This window comes from Nematolebias whitei, chromosome 18, assembly GCF_014905685.2.
Source record: "Nematolebias whitei isolate Nwh7 chromosome 18, NemWhi1, whole genome shotgun sequence".
Lineage (NCBI taxonomy): Eukaryota > Metazoa > Chordata > Actinopteri > Cyprinodontiformes > Rivulidae > Nematolebias > Nematolebias whitei.
In genome coordinates, this window is record NC_056515.1 from 11,120,426 (window position 1) to 11,131,414 (window position 10,989).

Genomic DNA, 10,989 nt, shown 5'->3' on the forward strand with positions numbered 1-10,989 from the left:
GAACCCCACAGAGCTGCTCTGTCACTTCAGTCGCTTGGATCCAGGACCTGGTTTCAGTCTTGATCCAAACCTCATGACCACAGGTTGGAACGAAGACAGACAAGTAAATCCAGAGCTTTGCTTTTAGACTGACTGAAGCAACCCCCCATTACTGAGGATGAGGTCTCAATCAGTGGATCCACCTCCTGCACCATCCCACCATCACTCGTGAACAAGACGCACAGACACTTGAACTCCTCCACCTGAGGCAAATTCTCCCCTGACTCACAGGGGGAATTCCACCCGTTTCCCATCGAGAACCTCAGACTTACAGGAACTGAACTCATTTCAGCTGCTTCACACTCGGCTGTGAACCGCCCCAGTGCACACCGAGGGTCCCCAAGACTCCAACAGAAACAAAAAGCAGAGAAGAGACCCTGAGGTTCCCAAACCAGACACCTTTTCTCCACAACTGTTGGTTTTTGGCTATTTTTTTTTATTGGGCTTTTGTCTACCAGCTGCCTACCTTTCGTTAGTTTTAGCTTTAAGGTAATTTTAGCTTATAGCTGTTTTTCTGCCAGCTTTCCCTACTTGTTCCGATTGTTTCAGCGTTCATTCTCATTTCAACTTTTAACATTTCCTACAATCCATTAAAACCATCTTTAATGAGTCAGTAAAAAATAACCATCACTGTACAGAACAAGACAGAGCGACGATCACTTTATGGTGATGTTGATAATGCTGATGTCCTCATACGGTTTGTCTGTCTTGGGGTTGACTTTGGCATTGGAGATCCTCTGGACCACCTCCATGCCTTTAGTGCACCTTCCAAACACGGTGTGTTTGTTGTCCAGCCAAGGCTGTAAACAAACAAGAAAATAAAATTAATTAAAGAGTTCTGGTATAAAGAAAAAAAGGTTTGTAAGCTCAATCATCCAGGTAGATAACAACAAAAAACCTTAAATCAGGTCATCTGGTCCAGTTTCTTTAAGGGAGAAACTGAGTTCTTGTATAATTCTAGTTTAGATACAAACTTGAATCTGTCTTTTTCTTTTATGCGTCATGCTGGTATAAAGTATATATATGAAGTAGTTTAAACTAAGTTAACACGAAAACAAGCAAAACAAAGCCTAAACTGATCAGAAGAGCCTAAAATGTGCAACAGCTAAAAGCAGAAAACTGTAGTTATAAGCTACAAGATGCAGGAATGGTAGTTTAATAAAAACAGTGGCTAAAAGGAGTAGAACCCAAGATATAATGACCCAAACAGAAGCCAAAACTTATGAACGAGACGTTAAAATGAGCAAAACAGATGCTAAAGTTAGCTCAAAGCTAACATTATAACATAAGAAGACAAAAAACGACTTTAAAGTGAACAGTGTTCATGAAGGAATTGATGAAATGTATTTTAATGGGGAATTTTATTTTAAATACAATAAAATATTTTGAAAAGTATAAAAATGACTAAATCAAAAGTCATAGTTTGATCTTGATCAAACTGATTTTGGTATTTAAATGGTTACCACAGCCTCCATGCCAGCACTTTGTCTGTAAACTGGTAACCAGGCCACTCACAGTTGGGACCACGGTGACGAAGAACTGGGAGCCGTTGGTGCCGGGTCCTGCATTCGCCATGCTGAGCGTGTACGGGCGGTCGTGTCTCAGGGTGGTGTGAAACTCGTCCTCGAACTCCCCCCCCCAGATGCTCTCTCCTCCCATGCCTGTGCCAGTGGGGTCTCCTGTCTGGATCATGAAGCTCTGCACAAGAGGACAGATTTAAACCCAGCTGTTTGTTGCTCTGGTAACGGATTAAAGAAAAACACTTACCTTAATGACTCGGTGGAAAATATGTCCATTGTAGTATCCATTTCTGCTGTGAACGCAGAAGTTCTCCACAGTTTTTGGGCACCTAAAAACACAGATGTTATCCTGAGATAAGACACGGAGGCAGACCTTCTGCACAAAGCCTCAGTGTTGAGTGGACACTTACTCCACAGGAAAAAGCTTAATGTAGATGTCTCCCATGGTGGTGTGTATGATGGCGCTGTCAGACACTCTCTTGGGACCCTCAGCCTGAGTGGCAGCCATCACCTCCTCCTTCGAAGGCTTCTCGTTAAAGATGTCTCTGTCAGAGTCTGCACTCTTTGTGTCTTCTGGTTCTCTCTTTGTGAACTTCACAAAAACAGAAAAACATGATGAGCAATAATAAGAAAAGACCACCTTTTATATCAGACCTTTAAAGTTTAACACGGACCATTTTTCCATATTCCATATCCAGCTGATCGAGTCATTACAAATACAGAATCATATTCTGTGTCAGAAACACAAACTGTTTAAAAAAACTTTCGTTTTTGTGACAATTTCAAGTCGTTTCAGTGTCTGCTTTGGAAACAGACCCTTCACTTCCATATATGGCGTGTGATGTCATGCCAGGGACTTGACCATGAGAGACCACCACATTTCTGTTGTACAGGGCTGGAGGTCGATGAAGGAGAAAAAGACGTGGAAGTTGAAGGAAGTTCAGCGGCGATGGAGACGCACCGAGAGCGAATGATGAGATTTGTGATATTTAGCACGTTTGGATTTTACAGGGCGGCACGATGGTTCAGTTGGCTGAACTGTTGCCTCTCAGCGAGGCCACTGGATCAAATCCCAGCCTGCTCTGGGTGGAGTTTACATGTTCTCTCCGTGCTGCGTGGGTTTCTCTGGTTTCCTCCCACAGACCAAAAACATGCATGTTAGTCTGAGTGGTAAAACTTTTTTGTCCAATGCAACTGGCTTCCTCAGGCTGATGATGCCTTCTGGATGGAGGGCAAAAAAAAAAAAGAAACTGTTGTATTTTACTGTTAACTTTTTGTGTTTTTGAGTGGCACTAGATGCATTTTTTACTCTTTTTATCTGTCTTAACTGTAAAACACTTTGGTCAGCTTTTGTTGTTTTCATGTGCTATAGGAATAAATTGACAAAAAAGAAAGTGTCCAGATGACCAGACTGAACATTGTCGCACCTGGAGGAAACTCCACGTCACATTTCTGTGCCAAGTTGGTGAAGATGAAATGTATTCAGCAGGTGTTTCACATTTGTCTACTTTTTATTGGTATTGTTTGTTTTCTCTACTTAGCTACTGTTGACTCTGTTTATAATATCCAGTCTAACTAATATATAACTGTAAGCCCAGTTGTTGGTTCTGTTAGTTTATACAGCTGAAAGCTTGTGTCAAACTCAAGGCCCGCAGGTCACATATGAATAATTTATACCCCTACAAAAAAACGTTTAAATGTAACTCTCAGATCTCATTAGAATAAAAATAAGATAAAATTAAAATCTTCAATGCAGCTCTTAGTTCTAGGTATCACATCGGCTGTAATGGTCCCTGATGGGTTTTATTGGACTCTTGACTTTTTCCACTGCAAATACAAAGTTAACTCTGTGCATTAAACATTTCCTTCATATAATTAAATAACTGTAAAGAAAAGCGCTGGGTAAAAGCAAAACTCATCTGTAGACTACAAAACAACTGCCGTAAAGTTCTGTTCAGTAAAAGTGGGTCCAAGTATTGGACCCTTATTTAGTCCGTGTATCATAATTAGATTGGATGGCTTTACCAGGACCACAACACCTCACACGATGACTCTTAATTAATGCCAGCTGTGTTCTGTTCAGATTAAAATCCAGCTCTCTCACCAAATAGAAGCGGTTCTTCTTGAAGGCAGTGCAGAAGATGGTAGGGTCGGGCTCCAAGTTCTGCAGGGCGGGGTTGTCAGAGGCCTTCATTTCCACTGTGGGGGCCACATTCATGGCCTTTGCAACCCCCTGGAACAAGCAAAGCTGAACCACTCGGATATTCTCTTGCTTTCCAAGGATTCGCACACATCTGTTAAAGAAAAGCCACAAAAGACTTTAATATTTCTGCTTCAATTCAGCATTTTTATTTGTTTAGCTGAAATAAAAATTCATGTGGGAAAGCACTCCTGTTTAAAACCAGTGTAAATGAAAAAGTCTAACATGTACCAGACAAAAAAATAAATAAAAACATGTTTTTTTTTCTTCAAAAATAGTTCAATTGTAATTTTGCAAGACAAAAAGCTAAACAAAAAACAAAAAGCTAACTTTTTCTGAGAATATAGCTGTAATTTTACTAAAAGGACATGTGGTAAGTGATAAACTTACACTCAATATCACAAACATTTGTCTTCTTATCCTTACCGATTTATAATTTAGATATACAAGAACCTTTCTTCATTTAACTCTTATAAATGTTTCTATTTAAAAAATGAACTGTTTTTAACATGGCAGAATATCTACCGGTCCAACTCACACCCACAATATGGACGGTTTACTTTGGCAGGAGGTGCCACAGCCTGAGGACCAGAACCACCAGGTTCTGCAACAATTTCATCCCACGAGCTGTTAGACAGCCGAGCTCAGGTCACTGATGAAGTGACAACAGAAACACTCACACATTCCAAAACACCTATGTCTATAAAATTCATGTACAGTATGGACTCCTACACTGCTGAGGAGAAATTCAATTCTGTTTAATATTGCATGATGCACTGTACAATTTTAAATGACAGTAAAGTTTATATCATTCTTCTTGTATTATCTAAGTTCCATCCATCATCTTGATCTGGAGTCAGGTTTTGGGGGCAGCAGTTTGAGCAGGGAGGTCCAGACATCTCTTTCCACCTCTTCCAGCTCTTCTGGGAGGACTCCAAGGTGTTCCCAGGCCAACTGAAAGACAGTCTCTCCAGCGTGTCCAGGTCTCCTCCCAGTTGGACACGCTTGATGTCCCAAGGTCCATCCTTACCAGATATCTGAACCACCTCAACTGGCTCCTCTGGATGTGGAGGAGAAGCAGCTCTATTCCAAGTCTCTCCTGGAGAACTGAACTTCTCACCCTGTCTCTTAAGGAAGAGTCCAGCGTGCATGCAGAGAAAACTAGCTCATGAGGAAAACCCTGAGATACTTGAACTTGGACAGAGAGCACATTCAGTCTAGGTGGGAAAATCCTCTCCCAACATCTAGATTTTTAAGTAATTCTCTTCAGTATCAGTCAGACTGATTTAAAATGAACAACTAGTGTCAGACAGCATGTTCAAGTGGGAGAGGACCTGTAGAAAATAAGGGTTTCTTTCAGTCTGAGAGTTTCTCCACGAGTTTCTTTCACCGGTTTGAGAGAGGAGTGAAGGAAGCCATCTTTGTGAAGAGAAACCATACAGGGGTGGAGGCCACCATGTTCAACTGTCCCCCTCTTACAATGCTGTTATTTCTAGTATCACTCAGCCCTCTGTGAATAGCAAGAGGCCATCAGGGCACTAACGATCAGTTGTTAGGCTGATGGTCCTCCTCCATCAAGTGAACAGCTAGTTCTGGATGGTAAATGGTAAATGGACTGTACTTATATAGCGCCTTTCTATCTTATTTCAAGATACTCAAAGCTCTTTACACTACAATCTGTGCCTCATTTACCCATTCATACAGCACTCTACTAGATCTCTACAAAGCTAATTGAACAAATCATTCTAAAGAGATTAATCAGAGCTTTATCACATTCATACACCGATGGGACACACATCAGAGGCAATGAGGGGTTCAGTGTCTTGCCCATGGACACTTCGGCATGTGACTGCTGGTGATTTGAACCCCCAACTCTTGCATCGGAGGACAACTGCTTTATCCACTCAGCCACAGCCGCCCCACCAGCAAACTGGTTGATCCACTATGAGAAGGTGCTGTTTATAAGACTGAAGGGCCCTGCATACTCCATCAGAAATGCCAAAATCGTCTCTCGTAGTCGTAGTTGTGACGAAAATTGCATCATTTTCATCGCAGAGCAACTTCGCCTGCTCCTTCTCGACACAAGGCCTTGGCCGAACTTTTTCCTTACAGGCGTATGCGCCAAGTATTGTGTGACTGATCAGAAGTTTGTGGGCGTGTTCGACAATGTGGAAATGCACTCAGACATTCAGCTGTATGACTCTTCAAACACACTAAATGAGTCAAATGGCCAAAAACTCCTGGATGGAGATCGTGCACAGAGGAAGGAGACTGTCTGCTGAAATGTGGCTCTTTCTTCACGATAGATTTGTGTCCAAACGGCGGCTGCAGGGACAGGGTGGTGATGTATACAGCAGCAGCAGTTTCCCAGGAGCTCTGTGTCTAGCGCTTCAGACTGAAGAAGTCTTTTGGATAAAAGATGAAACATTTTAACAAAGAAGAATCCATCCAGAGGACCTGACTCCACCTTGTTAGGTTTACTACATTAAGTTTTCTTTCAGTTAATTTGCTTTGAGTTTTCATTAAAACGTCCTTTGTAAATATTCCCCTGCAAAGTTATTTGCAGATACCGTGATGAGAATTTAGGAATTCTCTTCTGCTGAATAACCCAACAGTTCCACTTCTAGGTGGTTTGAAATCACAGTAGGATTTATTTTACTATAATGGAGTCTTCTGAAAGCCTTTTTTTTCTTGGCTTGATAACACAACACAGTTCAGTTAACAAGACTAAAGCTGACTGTTTTTACCCGACAGCTCATATTTAATGTTAGACCTGTTGTATGAATCACGCCCAACTAGGGCTGGGCCATATCATATCGTTCACGATAATACCGGTAAAAAACGCTTGCCCGGGCAAAAAAATGATTTCATGATATGCTAATTTCATGACGTAATATGTCAGGGCGCCCCGCCCCATTAACAGAACCGAGTGCGCCGAATGATCAAACCAAACTGCACCCCCCCCCCACCCCCACCCCCATCGGTACTGGTGTGATGCTAATTAGCTGCGCGCAATATTAGCTAGCTAAAAACAAACAACGTGCGGCTCAGCCGTCTCTCCATCCAGCTCTAAACTGCAGGTACAGACATATCAACTGTCTCTCCCTTCCCCCCGCCCGATGCTGCCACTCGTCTTTTTTCTCTCTCCCCACTCCGCTCTGAGCTGCCGGTGCAGGCTGCGTCTCCCCCGCTCTAAACTGCCGGTACAAACACGCGCAGCTAAACTGTCTCTTGAGATCCACAGTCCATGGAGCAAGAACAGAGTCAGGTGATCTGAGCCAGAGCATCAGAGAAACGAACCATTCCTGCAGGAACAGAAGAAGCTGAAACACCACAAGCTTCAGGGTCAGATGATCACCTTGTTACAAGTTCTGGAAGTTATAACTCATTTAAAGGAAACATATATTTTGTTGTATGTTACATTTATATTCAACAGATCTTCAGCTTCATTTTATTTAGTTATTTTGGGAAACTTCACCTGCACTTTAGTTTTTGTGGTGGATTTTGTTGATCTATATTTTGTGCAGACTTTTTCAATCTAAATAACAGAGGGATCTTTTTTTATTTTTATACTTGGAGACTGAATACTTTACTAAATAAAGTAATTTCAGTAAAATTGCCCCTTGTTTTTTTTTTAGTTTTTATATAATACGGCAAAACAACATGTTAAGTTAATTTTGGCAAATAAATAACTATGATTTCTGTTTTTTTTTTTTTTTTAATATCGCGAAATTTATCGTCATCAGAATGCTCTGAAATATCACAATATTATATTTGAGCCATATCGCCCACCCCTACGTCCAACTGAACTTATTCTTCCTCTGCTCCCATGAGACATACCTGTTGGTTTCTACATTGATGACTTTGATGCCCAGCATAGTCCCGTACAGAACAAAGTGGCCCGTCTCATCAAAGATAATATTTGTCAGTCTGACAGCATCCACCTTCTCAAGTTCCCTCTCCACAGCCATTCGCCTCCCAAACTCCATGTCGGGCAGCTGCTGCCTCATCTGCTGCAACTCTGTGAACATCTGACAAATAAAGCAGGTGTTAGACAAAAACTCAGCAAATACAGAGGCTGATAAGGGTGGGTGGACTTACTGTTAAAGATTCATCAAACACTCGCATCAGTTTTCCAGTCAGGAAACGGAAAATCCTCACTTTCCTGTCAGAAGCTATGGTGGCCATTTTCTTCCCATCAGGGGAGAAGGCCAGACTAACAGGATAGGTTTTATGTTTTGCAAACTCATACAAATCAGTGTCTGTTTTGTACTCCCAGTCCACGTGTTTGGGAAATTTGAATTCGTTCGGAAGGCCTGTCCAGTATTCGAGCATTCCTGCTTTGTCAGCCGACACAATGACTCTGAATTTGGGATTCAAGCGAATTTGGGACAGAGGACAAGAGTGCATTTTGTCAAAGACATGAAGGGGCTCGTTGCTTCCTCTTCCATCATACACAAAGATCCTCCCTGTGGATTTTTCTGAGCAAGCCACAGTGCAAATAGCATCTCCAGGGTTGTATATCCACTCACACTGGCCTGGATGAAATCTACAAATACAGATGAGAACAGAGAATATCAATCAAATTACAGTCCATGAGATAGAAATGGTTACTGTCTGCTGTGTACTTCATTTAAACCTACCCCAACTTCAGCATATTGATCATGTCAAAGTTGACCACGTCAAATACTTTCATGGCCTGATCATCACCAACAGAGCAGAGAAGAGCTCCTTCAGCGCTGACAGCAATGCTTTCCATCACACCTATACACAACAGAGCAAAAACAGTAAATGCATTAAAAAAAAGTTTTTCTCCTGTTTAGCTTACGACATATAATCTCAGGTTATACCAAGATGGCTTCGAAAGTGTTTCACAAACTCTATTCCATTGTCCTCTTTCTTTTTCCAAAATTTGACATGGCCATCTTGGCTGGCGGTGATGACAAAGTCTGTCCTAAAACAGAGAGAGAAAGACAAAGCGCATTAGTTTTCAGTCAGCCAAGCGATGACCCAGTTGGCAGTCAGGATAAATCATAGACAGATACAATAGATATGTGTATTAATATGTATGTATGCACCTCTGAATATACACGTGTGCATATACACATTTGTATACATCAGGTATGAGACAATCCCAGTGTCACAGCTGACGTGTGCAGCTGTGACACAGCCAGTGTATGTTTCCAGTGTACATAGTGCACATGACTCCCTCTAATTACTGCATTTCTCATCAGCCCCCAGGGGTATTTCCCTCGGAATTTTTTGTTTGACGTAGCCAAGAAGTTACTCTTTCACCTGTTTCTGATCGGCTGGATTCTGCAGACTTTTCATGCCATTCATTGGTGATAAAATTGTTGCTCCAGTTCAACAAGCTTAAAAAGCATGTTTGTGTTTACAGCAATCAATCAACGAATGGTAGACAAAATATAATATTTTATCCAAATACTGACTAACTTTCATGATAATCTGATGCTGAAAATGTGTTTGAAACCCTGAACACGATGAAGATTAATGCCCTGTCATGGCAGATGAAAAACAGCAGTTTTCTATAATCCCTGGATAATCTATTTTTTTTCCCCATCTAGTTTTAATATTCCGTTTTGGTGGCCTTAGGATCGCTTCTCTGTTTTTTGCAGATGATGTGGTCCTATTGGCTTCATCAGGTCGTGATCTACAGCTTTCGCTGGCGCGGTTTGCAGCAGAGTGTGACGCAGCCGGGATGAGGATCAGTTCCTCCAAATCCGAGGTCATGGTGTTGAGCCGGAAAAGGGTAGTGCCTTCTCTGGGTCGGGGAGGAGGTCCTACCCCAAGTGGAGGAGTTCAAGTATCTTGGAGTCTTGTTCATGAATGAGGGAAAAATGGAACGTGAGATCGATAGGCGGATAGGTGCAGCGTCTGCAGTGAAGTGGGCGCTGTACAGGTCTGTTGTGGTGAAGAGAGAGCTGAGTCAAAAGGCGAAGCTCTCAGTTTACCAATCGATCTACGTTCCCACCCTCATCTATGGTCATGAGCTTTGGGTTGTGACCAAAAGAACGAGATCACGGATACAAGCGGCCGCAATGAGTTTTCCCCACAGGGTGTCTGGGCTCTCCCTTAGAGATAGGGTAAGAAGCTCGGTCATCCGGGAGAGACTCGGAGTAGAACCACTGCTTCTCCACGTCGAGAGGAGCCAGCTGAGCTGGTTCGGGCATCTGGCCTCCTGAACGCCTCCCTGGGGAGGTGTTCCAGACACGTCCCACCGGGAGGAGGCCCAGAGGAAGACCCAGGACACGCTGGAGGGACTATGTTTCTCGGCTAGCCTGGGAACGCCTCGGGATTCCCCCGGAGGAGCTGGACCAAGTGGCTGGGGAGAGGGAAGTCTGGGCCTCCCTACTTAAGCTGCTACCCCCGTGACCCGACCCCGGATAAGCGGAAGAAAATGGATGGATGTTTTAATATTAGTGCCTATTTCATTTGCATGCAAGTCCTGGATTACACAGTTTACAGTTGTCATTTAATTAGTAATGAATTTAGGTAGTCAATATAAAGAACAAGTCATTTCCTACTTATGAAATTTTCATCCAATTATCTTTTTTTGTTTTCAAGGTTGGGGGGGGGGGGGGGGGTATGTTTTCTAGACTACATTGGCCATAACTTCCCATTTCTTCGCCAATCCAGATAATATTGGGTGTCAAAACTCTGTTTTATTAAACTCTACCCACATTGCTGTAAAAATAACAAATTATGGACTTTGATTTCATGTCTCATAAACATGTTTGTTTTCTGACACTGCAGTCACTGTATTACAGACTGAATAGAAAAGACCGCTTGTGTTTAATTACTTACTTGGAACAAACTAAATGCGTGATAACATCTCGGTGCATGTAGCTCCGCTCGTACATGGCAGCTGATGGCAGATTGTCCAAGTAGACCCGTTCATATTCAAGAACTGGAGAAAATAAAACAAAAACAAGAAGTCAGTGTTGATTAGCGCCGGACCGCAAGACTGACAAACCATCCGAGTTCAGCTCAGAGACCCACCTTTTCGTTTCTTTGTTTTTGTTGCTTCACTCGGCATGGGTCCAACCCACTCTGCATCTTCTCCTTCCTCATCTACATCCAAGCCATCGTGAGCTTTTCGCTTCAGCACCACATTATTTTCATCCGTCGCCATTACTGCAAAGGCTGTGGTCCTTCCCGGGTTATGGTGCTTCCGGTTCATCTGGTCATACTCAGACTGTTGAGTTTAGT

At 42.6% G+C, this 10,989-nt stretch overlaps 1 protein-coding gene across 1 annotated transcript; it reads right to left on the reverse strand.

Moving 5' to 3' along the window:
- Positions 1–590: 590 nt before the first annotated feature.
- ppwd1 (peptidylprolyl isomerase domain and WD repeat containing 1) lies at positions 591–10,938 on the reverse strand. Its single transcript, XM_037692480.1, has 11 exons — positions 10,780–10,938; positions 10,585–10,687; positions 8,610–8,713; positions 8,403–8,523; positions 7,861–8,308; positions 7,600–7,790; positions 3,664–3,853; positions 1,970–2,151; positions 1,807–1,888; positions 1,555–1,737; positions 591–839 (listed from the first exon to the last, which is right to left on the reverse strand). Exons 1-11 carry the CDS (start codon positions 10,910–10,912, stop codon positions 696–698), a joined length of 1,881 nt encoding a protein of 626 aa, XP_037548408.1. The 5' UTR covers positions 10,913–10,938; the 3' UTR covers positions 591–695.
- Positions 10,939–10,989: the final 51 nt, after the last annotated feature.